Raw genomic sequence first — 19,020 nt, forward strand, 5'->3', positions numbered from 1 at the left:
CTTTACCTTACGCAGAAAGCTAGTAAAAACATGTAGTAACATGGCAGTTTATCACTGTAGATGTAACAGAATATACAGTATAGACCAAAAGTTTGGACACAACTCCTCGTTCAAATAAATGAGAAGGTCTGTAGTGTATATGAATCCACTTCCCACTTGAGAAGGATGGTATTTATTTAAATATTGGCTCTCGGGGTCCCCCTCAGTTTTTCTCTGAGATGTGATGTAGCAGAACTTGGTCTGTTATGAAACAGGTATGTCCGGGGTAGGTCAATTAGTGCAGCCCTCTATCATTACCAATATGTTGTTGTGGCTTATAGGGAAACCAGACATTTTATTATGAGATGTAAATGTTTCTTTCATACAGGTATTTTTAATCAGCTCACCTTTGCAAGTTAAAGAGGCTTTTACTTTTTGTTGGGTTCAGGTGGGAGTCTTATGTGTTTCACCATCACTTACAAGTTTTAAAGAATAAAATATAGACTAAAATACAAACCCGCTGTGTGTCATTCAAATGAACACAACACAGAAAACTGCCTGAGCCAGCCTGCATTACAGCTGGGCTGGTTACATAAATTGTTCAAATTTCCATTATTTACGCACCTGAACGATTGTTCTGAGCAACGTTTGTGTGCTTAACAAATTGTAACAAATACATTGTCTCCACTATATCATCTGATCAACTTAAGCCTAAAAGCACACATTTGCACACCTGCAGTATTTGGACATCACATAAAGGTCTCACCCAGTTACTAATCAGTAATTTAACATACATTTTTTATGGAAGCAGAGCTTCAAGCTTTATGAGCAAAGATTATTTTCAGTAAGCATTCTTCAGATACACGTAAGGCTTTTTAAAACACAAATTTTGTTTTACTTTTTATCCCTGTTAATTCTTTTACACTTGTAAATTTTTAATATGTAAGCAGAAAAGGGGAACTCATTTGCACTTGAAAAACAAATTGGAAAAGAAGCATGATACAAGCACATTTATTGGGGTCAGTTTTACTGTTATTTTACTCTGGAGAAGTCTCTGCAGGGAAAAAAAAAGAGAATATTTTCCCCCTTTAAAGTGAAAGCATTAGATAATGAGGGCAATTCCTCCAACTGCAGTATAGTTTGAGCTGTGAGGCTGACTGCTGCAGGACATAAAGACAGAAAGAAGTGATTTCCGTTTTCTTTATTGTAGAATCATATTAAAACTTGATTGACTTTACATTAAAAAAATACTCCACTCCAGAGAATGAGAGGGGGGGACAAAACAAAACATGAAAACAAAACAAACCAGTGTGTTCCCCAGACAAAGCAATTAAAATTAAGCTTAATGTTATTGTTTTTTCCAAGGCTACACAAACGTCATTCCAAAGCCTATAACAGTCATATGTTTGAAGGTCATCGTTGTCCTGAAATTCCACACACAGACGGCTTTTAAGGTGAGAGTAACATAGGAAGAACATCCACACAACCAGCAGAGATTGCACGTTTAGCCATGCCAAATATGAAATTCATGAATGTGTGCATGGTTTCATCAAACAGTATATTTTGGACCAGACACCAAGATGGAGAAGGAGAGCACTTCCCCTAGCCTGCGACACCAATATTTCAAGTTAAGAACCCCTTATTTTTTTAAATTGAAAATCCCTGGGTATTAATGGGTTCATACCAAGTGTTATGACTTGAGTGATGTTTTCTGTAAGTCAAGGGTTAACACACTTCCTTCTGACTATTCATGTGACTGCAGCTGACCCTCTTCCTGGTACTCAGCCTCCCAAGGGTCACATCTATACTCTGTCTCCTCCTGAACAGGAGGCTATGGAACAGTACACACAGGAGAGTTTCCTCTCCTGCAGGTACTGGTTTCTTTCTAAAAGAGAAACGTGATGGTGGCCTGTGGCTCTGTATTGACTATTGCTTAATGCAACAACCCTTTCACACCATTACAGACTGCCTTTAATAATGACAAAGGGGGCCATGACCTTCTGGAAGTCAGACCGTACCACTTATTGCGTATCTGTGGGGGGATGACTGGAAGACCCCCTTCAACAGTCTTTCCGGACATTTTGAGTACCTGGTTTTGCCGTCTGTACTCACTAATGTCCCTTCAGTTTTCCAGTACCTCCTCAATGATGTTCTCAAGGACATGATTAATCCATTGTGTGTGTGTTTGTGTGTATCTGGATGACATTCTCATCTTTTCTCCAGACCTTGGGACTTATGTGCTACATGTCAGAGTCATGGATTTCACCACTGGTCCCCCTGCCTCAAGAAGTAACACAGTTATTCTCTTCAAATAGACAGAATCTCCAAAATGGTCAATGTGGTGCCTCTGCGAGGATTGCTTTTTACCAATGAATTTGCTATGGTGGTCTTTGGGCACATAATAGCCAAGTGGAGCAATTCAACCAGGACCTAGAGACCTCTTTATGAGCGATGGGCTTCAGGATTCCTAACACTTGGTCCACTCATCCCTCTTGATTGATTATTCACTTAACTCTCTAGTCAACTGTTTTAGGGTTCCCCACCTTCTAAGCAGCTTATGGATACCAGCCACCTCTCTTCCTTCATCTGGAGCTGTCAGCCTCAAATTTTGATCTAGCAGGTCTGGAGACTGTATTGATCTCTGATCTCTCTAGGCCATGCTACCCTGAACATGCCTGATTTTGGGAATCCAAGCAGGGTCGGGCCTGGTTAGTACTTCGATGGGAGACCGCCTGGGAATACCAGGTGCCGTAAAAACCTCAGCTGCCTTGCAGCTATATTCCTCCATGGAAAAAGGCTTCAGGAGTAAACCTCAAGGAAAAATCTGGAGTCGGAGTCCCTAAAGCAGTTTGACGCTGCTTTCGCCGATCGGAGCCGATTGGCGCCAATGCCAAAAATGTAGCAGCCCTGCTGTTCTTTTGGATCCATTGACAACATGGAGAGGGGGGACCCGCTATGCGGGCAATAGCCTGTCCTCCATATAACATTGCCCTGGCAAGTATCTGACCACTCTCGCAATCCCAAAGAGGACACTTCACTCTAGCTAGTGCTAATGCGCAGCCGACACGAACCAAGAGACAAGGAGAACGTCATCCATGGTAAACACTGACCGACGGAGGCCAAAAAAATTGATCTCTGTTCATTTGCAACCAGGAGAAGCTTTTGCTGGTCACGACTTGCTGTTGGACATCTGCCCCTGTACCATGTGATAGACAGGGTGTGGCTGTCCTCCACTAACCTTCCCCTCAAGGGTGGTGTCAAGAAACCCCAGCCCCATTTCTTAGGCCCCTTTGTTGTATCTGGAATCATAAACCCAGGTGCTGTTTATTTGGATCTTTCCTTCACTCTGCAAGTGTATATGGTGTTCCATGTCAGCAAGCTGAAACCTATTAGAGAAATTTCCCTTGAGGATCCCCTCAGATGTCCACCTCTTTCTCGTCTTCTGGATGGCGTGACGGTCAAAAATTTGCACAAGTTTGCATTTCAAAACCAATGACACAGCTTCTGGCAGTGTCATTGGTTTTGGAATGTTCTGTAGGTTTCCTGTCATGCGTCACGTTTATTAAAGTGGTTTGTGGAAAACAACCATCTTGTATTTGGGTTCTTGGTATTCTTTATTACACAGCAAGGGCCCAGTACTTGCACCTTCAGATGACTAGAAAGTAGCACAAGAGCACCGTACAACAGCATTGCCTGTAAGTCATTAGTGTGTGCAACTTATATTGTCCTTACAAATACTTCACACATGCACTACAATTGTATCTTCCATTTTGAACAACTTATTTTGAGGTGGCCGCACAAGCCTCAAGGGAACTCTAAGACTCACCTGCACTCCTCTCTTTGATCATCTACTGACAACCTAAAAACCTGCAGGATTCACCTCAGGTCGTCCCTGGGGACACCATCCACCCTCTTCTGTACCTGTTGCAAAAAAAACCTGCTTCTTAAAATGTGTCAAAAATGAACAACCACCTCTTTTAAAACTATAAAAGTAAACTTACCCAATCATGGAGTGTACTTTTTTGACTTGTTTTTAGTCAAAGCATGAAAAGAAGTGAAAGAAAGTGCACTCTCATTTCCCTGCCTCTCATTTAATCTCCATTCAGACCATATACTGGAAAAAAAAGTAGAAAGGTACGAATTGGGAAAGAAAAAGATCTTAGCCAAGTCATAAAAGTGCACTACCATTCCAGTTAGAAATCTTTACATAGAGAGATTCCCCAGCAAGCTCTGCCCTCATCTGTTTGCTCATTCTGGGACGCCTGTGGGACAAAATGAGAGCTGAGCATCATGGGACATGGACAGCTGGACAGGTCTTCACAACACCAGAGAGGCAACTCAATCCTTCTCTTGAGAATTAAAGAGCTGTCTCATTAGTGGATCAATGTGCAGAAAAATAAGGACAAAAATCTTGACTAAATGACCATCATACATTAAACATGAGCAAAGTCAAGGCAATGCAATAATGGATGCGACGAAGGCTGAGCTGCAATGAATGCCAAGATTCATCCAAGTGGAGAGTGGACTCGTTTCCCTTCAATCTGAATTCTTTGTGATTTTGCAGAGTAGCTGATTACGTCCAATTTTAGACGGCTATTCCAAGAGGGGGATTCATTGTGGAACGATGAGGAGAGGCGCAGAATGGGGTATGCCAGTTAAATGATCTCCAATGCAGGGAGGTTTAAATGGGGGCTAAATGGCGACACAGAGTGCTTCTCTATCTGAAGCTCATTACCCGCCTCTTCACTCCCTGGAGACCTGGCTCAGCTTCACACTGAGCACTTTCCTGCCAGGGGGAGGGTGATTACAACATTTTGCTTGACAAAAAAGCTCCTTTCCCTTCTTTCAACATTTCCTGTTTTCTTCCCCGTCCTCCCTTCCTCAATGGTCAACCCCACAGTGATCCTTTCTATTTGGGTGCCTCTCCTCTGGATCCTGCAGCCCCTTCCGTTGATTCCTGCGCCGCCTGATTTTCTGTTTGTTGTGCTCTAATGATTGCAACACTCAAAGGGGGACAGACTATAAACAGAAAGAGCTGGGGAGATTTTTTTATTGACCCTCAGACAACAATAAAAAAGCAAAACTGTGAATCACACATCAGCACATAATCTAGACAAAAAAAAGCAGTAACCATGCTGGTGACAACATCACAAAAGAGCAGGAAAATCAAAAGCTGAATCACTGGAGAGCCTCAGAACAGCAAACAGATGGGATGATCACTGATGTACACACACCAGGATATCATCCGTCCAGGCAGGAGAGGAGGCCTACGCGTTTCTCTGCCAAGGCTCGATGTACTCGAGACCCAGATGGGCAAAGATGTCCTTCTCAGACGTAGCTGCCAGGAACTCGTTCTAGAGAGACGACAAGCAAGAGTGGAGGAATTAGTCTCTATGATGCAATTTTAGACTCACTTTGGACTTTGGTTTGGTAAGCCTGGTCTAAAGATACCTTTGCAGTTACACAACTAAAGTCTGAAACATAACAGTGGGCTTTTATAAGCAATGGACAGCCCATTTTTGTCAGTGTCACTGCATAAACACCAGCCCACCACCATATTTTACTACAGAAAAAGAGAAAACCGATGCTCTATGCAGCTATCACTAAAATAATAAATCAATATCATTTTAGCAAAGCATTTGACAACACTATCTAGTGATTTAAAAAGTAAAAAAACGGACTAAAGTAATTTTATGAGTTTCCAGAACTAAAAGTTGCAATAACCCAACAATCCTCTCATATTTACGTTTCTAATCTCCCAGAGCTTAATGTGACAGTTTCCATATCTGCTTATTACTTCTGCTATCAGCGGAGCTGAGCTCAGAGCGCTGCTCTGCTGCTTTTATGCATATTTCACGGGAAAATGTCAACAAACATTCATTAAATTAATACCCTCTTTATGACTTTTTTGAAAAGAAAAAACAGTCTGATGGTTTAGTTTGAAAAATTTCTAAATGTTTCATAGAAAGGGTTTTTGTACAACACGATCAAATGATCTGGTTCTTGTTAGTTTATTTATCAAAATTATAAATAAGAAAAACTGAAATGTTTTTGTTTGATGCATGGCATGAAGAAAAACAACCCAATCTTCTGCACAAAACAAAACAGTTAAATTAATTTTATTGATTAAACAGTTTATGTTTTGGCTTTTGTGGTCATCAGAAACAGCAGGTACAAGATAATGTGAAGGAACTAAAGCCAACTAAGACCAAAAATAAATCATGCGAACTCTCAAATGGTACGTTTCCCTTAAAAAAAAAGAGGAAATTACACTCATTAAACTAAAACACTGGAAAATAATGAGTAAAGGAAAAGGCATTTCACCACCACAACTTCATTTTGACCAGAACCAACACTGGTGGAGGGATGCCTGAACGGGCAGCTTGACTCTGTATTGATCTGTCAAAGCGGATTGTCACTGCTAACACAGCCAGCACTCGGTTGACATTGCAGATAATCACATGAATTACTAAATGAAGCTTCATTACATCACACCGGTAGTGTGGAACAGTTTAGACTCAGGGTGGGGTTGTCAATATGTCAGCTCTTACAAAGTGGCAGAGGAGACTTTGCTTGCATTGTTGCTTTATAAACAGGAAGAGAGATTTAGGTGACATACATACATACATATGTGTAACCAAGATAAAATAACACACAGGACTTCAAATACTGTTTTCTTTTTCATTTTACATATTAAATGATGCAAACTAAAAGGTTAAATCTAGGAATTAAACAGTTTCCTACCAACACGTGTGACACATACATACATACATACAGACATACAGACAGACAGACAGACAGACAGACAGACAGACAGACAGACAGACAGACAGACAGACAGACAGACAGACATACATACATACATACATACATACATACATACATACATACATACATACATACATACATACATACATACATACATACATACATACATACATACATACATACGTATGGCGCGGGTCGGGGCAGACAAACAGTCAGGGTCAGGGGACAGAAGACTTTTGATGGTTTTTTGTGAGAACCTCCACAGCACTGTCTGTTAAAGCCTATAGAATTCACAGTAGTGTGTTTTTTGGGGCTTTAAAATTCATGAAAAGTAAACCTTCACTTTTTCTGATTTTCTTTTTCATATTCATCAAAAATGGCGCTCAAAGCAAAGATTAATGCTAACAGGGTTACGTTCATATTGTGGGACACATGTTCCAAGGATCATTATTTAAAATGTTTGTATATTAAAACAAATGTTCCCACAGTTTGGGGCTTCGATAAAACACAAAAAAATAACTTATTATTTAGAACTATTTAAAACTTTTATTTAAAATTCAACTTAGACATCAGGAGGGGGACAAGTGAAAATTACATTTTAGGGGGTTCTCCGGACTGATTTGTTTTTTCAAAACTATTTTCAAGCACTCTTCTCTGTTAGTTTCTGTAGATATGACATGTTTAGTCATAAACTATGTTTTTGTATTTTGTTTGTGGATAAATACAAATATGGAGGGTGGTACAGAAATGTTCTCCATTCTAAAATGAGCTGTCTATGCCTCTCATTTGTTTGTAAATGTGCTCTGAAAGGGTCACTGTCTCACCAACAGCAACCGTCACCGCTCTAACCATCCTCCGTGTTTCCATGCTCGTCATGAGACACAGACATCGCTCCATGTAGCGATCAGGCTGGAAACATTTGTTGGTAGCTCCTCCCACACGCGGGTGGGGGGGTCCAGCTTATGACCCCATTTTCGGATCAGCATCAACTATGGCAAGCGAAATCATAATAAATCGCCAGGAAAAGTGGCGTAAAGAACAACCTTTTAGCCTTAAAAAATGCTGTTTTTTGTCCTCAAGCAGCAAACGTGGTGAAGGAGAGGCGGTTGACTCCGGAACCCCCATAGACTCTCAACAGCCCCTCTTAAATAAATGACTGTTTGTTTTCTTACTACTTCAACACCTCCTTCTCTGTCTTTGGACTTTGAGAGTTAACACATTTTAAAAGAGCAATCTGTTGATAAGACAATACATGTATATCTGGCATTAGTTAGCATCGAATGAATACGTGTTCCAGTTGCTGTCCTTCTTGGAAATCTACTTTTACGTTAAAAACAAACAAGCAACGCCTTACAGCCACTTAAAAACCCCTAGCTACTTCACAGAAAAAATCCTGGATCCACCGCTGTTTAGAAAGCTTTGTTTTCTCTTTCACTAACTAAGACTAAGCAAAAGAAGAAAAAAAAACGAGTTGTGAAGAGAACTCCGTCACTGTCAGAGGAAAAGCTGCACAAAGGGCTGTGCTGAAAGCACACAAACAGAACCACACAGGGATTTTGAGGACACCTCCATCGGCTTTGCTCCAATCCACTGAGTAACCCACACCTGAAAACAATACCCAGAGAAAAAACATACAGAGATCCACAAAACACAGACAGGTCCCAAACATCACAGTCCACAGGACAAAAAGAAAACCAAACCCAGATATTTGACCACAGCAGTCACAGGTAAGTCTCCTTCATTCGGTGGGGGGGTCTGGCTTCCCTTCAGGTGACAAATCCATGGAGTCTGTGTTCACGTCATTTACATACTTGATGCAAGAGTGCCACCATCATTCGCCTTCTCTGACTGTCACCACAACCTCTGAACTCAAGCAGTGCACTCTAAAATCTCCTGAAGCTCCACGTTAGCTTGACTGGATGTCTGCCAAGCCAAAACTGCACCAAATGCACGACAAGAATGGTACTTTTTTAAATGTGCCAGATGATTCCACATGCTGTGAGAATAGATACAGCTGGCATACCATCACCATGCTGCTATCCATCAGTTTTATCTTTATTCATGTTAAAGATGTACTTTACATTATGGCTGAAATGTAATAAAATGATGGAGGAAAAATTCTCAGGAAAGATCTATGTAAATCTTCCAGTCACTGTTATATGTAAAAATATAAATACATTGTTGTCTGAGGTTTGAGGCGTTCATTAGATGCTGGAGGACCTTCATGCTGAGCAGCTGGAAGCTTGGACACCCATCAGAATGTATCTGACTCCAGAAAGTGTGACAGCAGTGTTTCACAGGTGAAACACTGACAGATCATGAGAGCTTTACATAATCCCACTCTATGAGAGAAAGAAACCAACAAAACAACATGCTTTTCAGATTTTTTTATTGTGCTACGGTTCCGTTGCACTGAGATTTACATTTGAGCATACAACCCCCACTCCTCCAACTCTAACCTTGCTGTAAGTGATTGCTCTCTTCAGCAGATGAGCATTTTCCCTGACAAATCACGACAGGGCTATTAACTGCTGGCCATCTACCCGCACCGTGTTAGGGGTTATTTCTCCGCCGGAGTGGTGACGAGGCATGACTCACCTTGGGAGCAAGACAGCCCGGAGAGAGAGGGGGCTGTGATTCTGACACGTTCTGCCTTCAACTGCTAAACTGGACCTGACACAATAGCTTGTCAGTTCCCACTGCCTGCCAAAGGCGCACATAACTGTGAGTACTTATAAGCAGGCAGGACAGGGAAACCACTGCCGGTCTGTTCAGTCTTCACACAGGCTTGTTATAGTTAATGCAAATGACAGTTTGGACGTGCAGCAGAGGGCTTTGGCTACACAATGGAAGGATCTTTGTCCATAACAGGCCTCTAAATCACATTAGAGGAGTTATGTTAAAAATAGAGATGCCACAATTCCTGCTTTAAAACCAACTGTATGTCACATTGTTGAACCAAATCGTGGGGAAAGGGAATCATTGCATCCCCACTGCAAAAAATCGAGATCTGAACCGATTTGTGATACAAGTGAATCATTGCATCCCCAATTAAAAACAACTTGACTCGTTTTGGATTCAAATGTTTCTCTAAAGTTGCTTGGTTTTCCATAACATAATTTACAAATGAGGAGAAGTGCTGGAGAAAAGTGCAAAAACCAGAGAACCAACCAGAAAAGAAACTTTTGCTTTTCATTTTATTTTTGTAAACCTTTCCTTTTTACTACACAACACAGTGATACTGAACAAGTCTATTTTTCCACCTGGATACCTTGTCAAAAGTCCACCTAAATATTCACTTTCACAGCAAGTCTACAGTTTCTTTAAGAGTCTAAGAAACAGTGTAGAAAAATAAGATGACGCTCCACGTGAATCTGGAAAAGACTTTGGAAAAGTGTCTCTGAAGTTGAATGTATTCCATTGGTGTTAGACACCATCCCCATCACCCAGTATGTTTGCATTCGTCCATACTTTTGCTTTCTACATTTTTCTTTTTGCGTCACAGATTCAAATTTGACCAGTCTTTCCAAAAAAGCTCAGGAAATTTCTGTTAGTTTGATTGTCATTAGAAGTTCCAGATTATTGTAGGGACATCTCAGAGTAAGGATCAGAGAAAACTTGTTTAGTTAGTTCTTGGTTTCTGCCTAAAAATCCCTTTCCTGCTGTTTTGTTTTGTTGTTTTTTGCCGTTCAATAGTCTGCAGAGGAAGGTGTGTGGAAGAATATGGATGACATACACAAACGGTAAACATGAAGATGAAAAAATCATATCAGCTTGGAAAATATGTCAGCCCAAAGCTCAAGTAACTTTGAAAGAATTCAGTCTCTCTGGTCTCCTGTGGTTGACTCCATGACTTAGGGGGTGGGGGGCTTGGTCGTCGCTGCTCCTTGCCCTTCTGCCGTGGTTTGGGGTGGGGGTCGGGGCTTCCGGTGCCTGGCGGGGGCGGTGGGGGGCTCCGTTGGTCGGGGGTCGGGTCCGGTGCCTGGGTGGGGCGGGCTGGGGCGCTGCGTGGTCCTCTGGGCTTGGGTGTGGGGGTGCGTGGTGGGGGGGTGGGGTGGTGGTCTGGCTTGGCTTGGGGGGGTGGTCCCTTTGCCTGTGCTGGGGGGGGTTGGCGGGGGGCCCTGCTCGGGTGGGGGGGGCCCAGCGGCGCCGGATGGGCTGCCCATCTGCACCTGGGGCTGGGATCGGCCCTTCCCTGGCTCTGGGACGGGACGGGACCGCCCTCTCGGGGCCCCCGGTCGCTCTGGGTGTCACCCGCTTCGGCTGCGGGGTCTGGGGTGGGGTGGGGTGGGGGGCTTGTCGGCCCTGTCCTGTGGGGGGGGCGTTCTGGGGGGGAGGGGGGGCCCATTATTAGTACGGGTCGGGGGGGCTAGCGGGTCGGGGTCTCCGCTGAGGCAATCAGTGGTTGCCTCGGCCGGTTGGCCTCCTCGGTCCCGTCGAGGCCTGACCAGAGCTCTTCTAGGGCCGGCGTCTGGGGGTGGGGGCCTGGGCTTGCTCCGGGGGGGGGCGACGCTTTCTGGCTCCTCTCTCTCTGTGTGGGGTGGGTGGTGCCGGGCCTGGGGTGTCGGCGCCTCCGGGGGTGGGCCCCTGGGCTGGGTGGCCCTGGCCCCTTTGCTGGGGGTGGGCTGGGGGACGGCTGTTTGACCACCGGGGGACAGTCTACCAGCTGTCCCCAACTTACCCCCTTCCTTATATAACCTCATATTAGGGTGAGGGGGTGGGGGGTCTAGCCTGCGATACGCCTTGGGGGGGGGCTACTTGGGAGTGGCCCCCCTCCTATGGTTGCCGTATGGAGTGGGCCCCCCCTCTTTCGGTTTTATTTGCACCTTAGACATGTAGGGTCCTTGGTAGGGGGGGTGCTTGAACATCACTGCAAGCAAGCAGCAGATGTCCTCCTGGCACCCTACCCGCCAATTTTAACCGCACCTTAGACTTTTAGGGCCCCTTGGTGTGGAGGGTGAGGGGACATCACTGTGAGTAATCAGGAGATGTCCCCTTAGTGCCCTACTCGCCAATTTTAACTGCACCCCCCTTAGTACACACACCCCTCCCCCTTCAATATATACATTCAAACATAAACACACACACATGCACACAAACACCCTCTCAAACACCCATACACGCACACACATTTTACAAGGAAGGTGGGACCTGGGTCCATCTGTCCCCTACCCCTTCCCTGGTGGGGGGTGCGGGCCCCTTGGCGATGGCGGCCGTGTCCCTTGGGTGCCGGCTCCCTGGGCCCGGCGGTGCTCTCTCCGCGCGGTGGGGGGGTTCATATTACACCTGAGCCGGGGGTGTTCGTGTCCCTGGGGGGTGGGTCCTGGTCCTTGCCCCTGGGCGCTGGGCCCCGCCAAACTTCCAACATGGCCGAGCCTGGTCGGGCCATATTTATAACATCCCTTGTGGGCCGCCCTTTTTTCCCCGGGGTTCCCCCCTCCTGGGCGGGGGCGGCGGGCCCCTGCCTTGCTCCTACCTGGACCAACCGTGGGCCGGGTGGGTGGCTGCCTGGAGTGCGGAGCGGGTCTCCCTTGGGGGGTCCTGGCTCGTACCTGGGGTCGGGGCGGGGGGATGCCCGGAACTCCTGGGTGGTGGTGGGGTGCTCGTCTGGGGCTGTGGGCGTCCCTCTCCGGTGGGGCCCTGCGTTGGGCTCTTCCGGCGCGGCGGGGGGCTGCTTTCCTGGCTGGGCTGGGGCGGCGCTCTCTTTCCCTCTGCGCCTCCCTGCTCTCTGGCTCTGGGGGCCTCGCGGCGGTCCGGCTGGCCCTGGCCTGGGTGGCGGTCTTGGTCGCCCGGGGGGCGGTTGTTCCCTGCCTGTTCCCGTGTGGCGTTGGGGGAATTCCGGCTGCCGCTGCTGCTGCGGCGGGGGTATGGGTGTGGGGGTGGCTGGGCGCTCCTCCTCCTTCTTTTCACATTCCACCATCCATTTTAGAAGAACATAAACACTCACCTGAGCACAGGTGTTAGCTCACCTTTGCACTAATAGTTTGCATGATTGAATGAATGAAAGATTTCACACTAGTTGGTTTAAAGGCATAGGTATGCGTTCGTGAACACTATCTGTTTTGTGTGCATGTTGACATGTGGACATTTTTGCGGCTAGCAGGTGTGTTGATAATATTTGAGTGTGTGTGAACAGGCCCCGCCCTTTTTGTACTACATTTGAACCGTACCGTAACGATAAACAACCAGTAAACCTGTCTGCTCTATGCTGCTTCATGGTCTTACCCCCCTTCCCCTCCTATTATCACCCTCCTACCCCCCCCTCTCTCTAACGTCCCTCTCTCTTCTTCCCCTCTTTCCTTTTCCGTCCGGTCCAACACCAAAGATTTTCAAACATGATTGAAATTAATAAATTTTGGCCTCAATTACAAAAGGGGTTTATTCAGACATACCTTTGGTTTGTCTGAAGATGAATAACCCCTCTTGTTAAAATAAAATATGTCCAACACAAGAGGCCCTCAGCTCTCATCTGTTTGCCTAGCTGTTGGACAGGACAAGTTAAAAAAAAAAAAAAAAAAACAAAAAAAAAAAACATGAAGATGAAATAAACGAAGAAGCCTCGAGAGGAGAAATAGTGCATTTAGTTTTCTGTTAAATAGGAGTCTGAAGCAGTTGAAGACAGTTTTAATCACATCGATCTCCTCCTCCGTCCTGACAACTGCTGTCTGCATTGTTGCAGACATGCATTCACTTGGACTTCCAATATTCTGAGGCCCGTTAATCGGCCTGCCACCGCCTTGATTGTTGCTGCTCTCACAGCTCCTCAGTCAATCAAAACAAATGCAGACACACGCTGCCTCCATGTATGATCTGGCAGCCTGTGCTGTGTGAAACACAGAGGTGATAACAGCAAGGCAGAGGTGGGGGAGGACGTCCTAGAAAAACATAAAAGCCCCAAACTGGGCTAAAGTGGGTTTTGATAAGAGCAAATTTCCAGCTTCACATGGTTTGGCTCATTGTTTAAAGAAAACAGAAAATCACTCCAGAGATTTAGCCAAAGGAGAAAGGATCCTGCACAGATGAGATTCTCTATGTAAGCAATTTGCTCAAAGTCCTCTGTTTTATTGTTTTCCACTTTACTCGGCTCCTACCATCCTCATACCCTCAGGTAGATGCTGCTTTATTTATTTACCTCAAAAGAGCATGGGGTGTGTGTGAGATGACTCCACAAACCTTGTGCACCTACCAGTTTTTCCCTGTAGGCATACATGGAAAGCAATATTTCAAATGCACACAGCTGCTTTTGTTCTTGGGCTTCATGGTGCCTAAGAAGGAGCTGGGAGAGCAGGAGCAAAGGAGGCTAATTAGAACGGGAGGTTATGAGACTCTCAATGCCAGAACCTGGCGTGCACATCAGTGCCACGGTCCAGAATGGCAGCTTTGTGTTACTGCGAGCCTGTGTCCTTGACTTAATGAGGCTCTGATCAGTGACATGTTTCTCTGTTTGCCATGTAATGACAGTCTTCATGGACTTCACTCAGATCAGTCCTTGCAAACATCTGCCCTTTCTCTGTTGCCAGTCATCTTCTCTCTGAAGCCTGGCTCTCAGTTTGATGGATGAACGGAGGGATGAGCTGCAGGCCAAAGGCAACTGAGACAAACGGCAATCCAGGGTTGCTGTTGAAACTACAGTTCTACATTTGCTTTCACATTGTTTCGCCTTTTACACTTCACCTTGAAGAATTACTTTGTTGAAAGCTATCTGTCTAAACTAAAAAATGACAAAAAAAGCTCATTTTGTTTTGTTTCCTTGAACTATTTCATAGGATTAAAGGTCTTCCATTGAACATTACACACAAACCTGGGCATAGTAGGCATTAAAGAAGTTTAACAATTATTTTTGAAACGTCGTATTTGCACAACCAGTTGTGTAAAAATGACATGCATTTAAACAATAAAGTTCTTAAACGTTTAACAAAACACCTCTGGGGATAGATTTGAGTTACCGTTGAAATATAATTTTTCGATTTTAAATCATTCAATTAAGTGGCATTAAAGGAATAACAATTAAAGTTAAAGAAACTTGGGATTTTCCTATTTGCAAGAACACCCTCCATACTACTTCTTTGAGCTGCCAGGCAAGAGGAAGACCAAAGAGGAGGTTCATGGAGGCAGTGAATGAAGACATGGAGGTGGCTGGTGTTAGAGGAGAGGATGCAGAAGACATGGATGGATGGAGGAAGCTCATTTCCCGGAAGGGAAAAGCAGAAAGTAGAAGAAGATCCTCCATCAGTGCACAAACAACTTTGGAAAACTCCCCATGATCATTTCAGTTGACTGGAACAACTCGCAGTTCTAATACCGTGGGATGGCAAAGGAATTGGAAGAGATGTGTCCCAAAGACAAATGTGCTTTGGTGCAAAATGGACCTCTGAGCAACAGAGTGAGATTATCCTCAGTAAAAAGAGTTCTCCACAGACACGAGCTAAAAGAAAGCCACCGCTCCACAACCACAGCTTCTATTTTCCAATGGCGTATTCCACTGTAATTCAGCTTAATCAGCTGTTCGGATGTGCCCGTGAAGGTGCACAACTCTTTAGATTGCTGTTTATCTTGAGCTTTAACTACAGGAATTTTGTAACAGCTTTGATCAGTTAAGGCTTTCAACAATGCGTGGCAAAAAGCAACATAAGACAGCAAGCTCTACAAGGGAGATTCCTAACAAACCGGTTCAGACTAAATAAAAAAAGGAATTTGCAAACAGAGCTAAAACTTATGCAGATGAGTATTCAACAACAACTTAAATTCTTTGAATCTCACTTATGGATGTGGTTTAGCACAAAAATGGTTGTTATAGCAACCTGACTTTCGCTTCCGGGATGACTTTATTGTACATCAACAGCAAAACCAATAAATTGATGTAGATTCAAATAAAATAGAGGGAAAGGAAATAACTGGTTTGTAAATTACTTTGTTATATTGTTAGCTATATGGGTGACAGACATATTACTTTGTCCTCCAGAACATCCTCCTTAGGACTCTAATAAAGCAGATACAGTCAAAAATATTGATATGTTTTCTAAGAATGAAAAAAGAGGGATCAAGACAAAAAAAAGATCACTTCTAAAGGAATTCAGCTTTATTGCAGCACACGGTGAAAGGCTGACAGGGGCAGAAAAAGTCAAAGCCGATTATACCCCTGTGTCTGTCTTGCAATGATCAGCCACACGCCCATATTTCCCCTGAGCTTCGGTCTGCAAGAGCTCAGCTCACAGGACAGCCTGCATAGCAAAAGAGGCCATGGACACCTCACTAATCACACCGGCAATTAGTGCATGCCCCATAAAGCAGCGCTGCCTATAAAAGAGCTATTGAGTTTACTGCTATTGGCATCACCCATCCTCCTCCCGCTTGCTAATCAGCCCGTAGACCGGACAGAGGCAGAGAGAATAAAAATAATGATGTTCTAATCAAAAACAATGGGATTCTCAATTGACTTCCCTGGTGGGATGTTGCTTCACTGCTGCAGAGGAGTAAATATTTGCAAACCAAAGTTATTCAATTGATTAGGCTGTGTCCTCATAATAGCCTTTGTTGACACTTCAGGATTTATATTTCCATTGCATACAGTCCTTTGAACAAGTCAGATTGAACAAATAAGCTTATGGACACTTTGATGCATAAAGTCAGTGTTTCTGTTTTACTTTAGGGGAGGATAATATTATTTATCACCTTTATCCCTCCTTACGAAAAGCTTAATGCAAGTCTGATAGTCACAGAGCAGATCCCACTACAAACCCCTGTAGCTTCATGGTAAATTCTTATGTTTAGACATTTCCCTGTAACTCTAATAGATCCCATAACAATGTATGTAGAATGTTTTACCACAGAAACTGTGTTGGTTGTGTAGAAAATGTATGTTTTAATATCTTATTCTTCATTATGTTATAGCTTTATCTTTAGTGTGAAGTGAACTCATTTTGAACTCAACAGGACTTATTCTCCAGTGACCTTCACTTGTGCTTTGTAGTTGCAGCAGCAACTAGGACTTCTTTGTGCAAATCTAGGAGTTTCCAGAGACGCAATAAATATGTCATGGACTACATTTCTACTATCTGGGTTGAACACCTTATCCTTGGGAAAGTGTTCAGGTTCGTGTTCTCATGTGGAGGATGAAGCTGACCTCTGATCTCGTGCCGGCGATGGAGTATTCGTTTGGCTGGTATGATTTACTTTGGACCAGAGGAGGACTCCTTTTGATCATGGATTGTGTGCGCCGGTGAATGGCCCCTACCCCTGGAAAGGCGGAGCGGATCTGGACTTTGCAACCTTCAGCTATTGGCCGGTGGAAGCAGGCGGGCTATCAGCTGACGAATCAGAGTGTTCCGGGGCGGAGGATCAGCGACCATGATCTTTCCGGAAGGCGGAGATTCAAACACATCTTAAAAAGACTGGTTTTAAAGTTTTCCATTGTTCTTAGGAAAATCTACGAGTAATTCGCATGTAACTTGTGCGTCAGTAGATCTTTACTTGAGAATCCAGATATATCTGCATTAATGTTTTAATCTGTGCTTTAGAACTATTGTCAGGGAAATAAACTCCGTGTATTTTTAAACCGGTTGAATCCTTGTTTGTTTTACCACTCTCGACTATCGAACACGCATGGATGGAAAGAACTCAAAAACGGACGATTCTCTTTCCTTCAATTTGGTGACCCCGACGTGAAGTCCGGGGTGAATAGGAAACGCGGACCAGACCGGTTGGACCACATCATAGTGGCTTATTACGAGATTTCTGAGACTTTCGACGTAAAGTCTGGGGATGCTTCCTGCCATGCGGTCGACTTCTTCAGAGGCCTCATTCATAATCATGGTGAGCAGAGCCTTTTGTAAAGTCTGCGTATTGATGATCTCAAATTAAAGGAGAAGTCGATTGTATGGGTGGCACAGTGTACCCTATACGAACGAACGGGCGAGCGCACCCCAGTAAATAAGTGTTGGGTTCACCCTCCCTAGAACAGCGGATTGAACAGTGGCAAAATATACACTTTGGACAGCAGTAAATTTTGAAAAATTGGACAATTATAATTATGCAGGTTTTTCGTCTGTTCGGCCTGTACACATTGAACGTTGGCAAATTGGGAGCTTGTGATATTTGGAAAGCAGCAAATTGACTAGGTTTGTGTCTGTTCAACCTGTTAAGAAATCCCTTACGAAAAACAGAGTTATTATAGGAACTAATTTTGCGCGTCTAGGATTTTCGGAAACACCAAGGAGGCTTCGGCCTCTACAAATTATTTTTTTATACGCGGAGAGAAACCAAAGAAGGATTCAAAATAAACATGAGCGCTGAATTTGACAGAAGATGAGGAAAATTGTGCATTTTGTCAGGACAAAAACGACAACATGACTTGACGACTGACTGATGACAATACAGACGTGATCGCTGATGAACGGACTGAATGTATGAGATTTTGGAGACGTGACTGCTTATGAATGAAATGTATGCATGAGATTTTGGAAAGTATGGGATGAAAAACTGTTTGAAATCGGCGAATTTTGGCTTTATTTTCCATGTTTCTGTGTGAAATGTTTTCTCTATGGACGTGGCCATCTTGTTTCGAATTAGCCAATAACGGGACGTTTTAGTTTCTTTCGAATGCGTCGACAGCTCTGATTGGCTTTGTTTGTACCATGTGGTCGGCGTGACGGCGTCCATGGAGACCGAAATGTTCAACCTGCGCTAAACTTTCACGTAACAAGGCTTAAGAGTTTGCGAACTAATTTGTGGTAAAATAACAACTGACATTGTAGTTATTGAGAGTGGTCATGACCTCGGTTGTAAGACGTCGATAAAAACAAATTTCAGTGGTCTTAGTTCGACGAAAAAGATTTTTAAGTAGAAAGGCGCCTATGAGCAGCGCTTCCGATGGAAGTTTCAGCCACAACAGCAGCTTGACTGCAGCTGCAGCCTGCAGCAACGGTCTCTGTTCTGCCTCTGTCGAACGTAGCCTAACTTTCTCTGGAATTTGCCTAAAGTTGGGCAAATCTTTCTAAAACACAGTAAGATAATATCGGTCCAATATATTTTGTGTAAAATGATTTTGCAATTATTTCGGTTTTCTTATTTTGAATAAATGTCTCTACTTTATTTTGTAATTCCTAATTACCATGATTTAGTTAAGTTTTGCTAAAAAGTAATGTTATTGACACTAATTCTAAGTATTTGTTGGTTTAGATCCGGACTCCCTTTAAAAGAATGTTTGCAATGTTTAATTTATTTTATATGTTTATATGTTTTGATATTTCTCAGATTACTTAGTGTTGGTGTTAA

At 43.9% G+C, this 19,020-nt stretch overlaps 1 protein-coding gene across 1 annotated transcript in view; it reads right to left on the reverse strand.

Annotated features, from left to right (window-relative positions):
• Window positions 1-1,256: 1,256 nt before the first annotated feature.
• The window catches only part of dntt (deoxynucleotidyltransferase, terminal), a 247,079-nt gene continuing 229,315 nt past the window's right edge, over window positions 1,257-19,020 (reverse strand). Inside the window, exon 11 of the mRNA XM_023963474.2 lies at window positions 1,257-5,333. Within this exon, the coding sequence (XP_023819242.2) occupies window positions 5,247-5,333 (87 nt within the window). The 3' untranslated portion in view covers window positions 1,257-5,246. The remainder of the gene's footprint in view (window positions 5,334-19,020) is intronic.

This window comes from Oryzias latipes, chromosome 15 (genome assembly GCF_053564925.1).
Source record: "Oryzias latipes strain Hd-rR chromosome 15, Olatipes_Hd-rR_3.1".
NCBI classification, from domain to species: Eukaryota; Metazoa; Chordata; class Actinopteri; order Beloniformes; family Adrianichthyidae; genus Oryzias; species Oryzias latipes.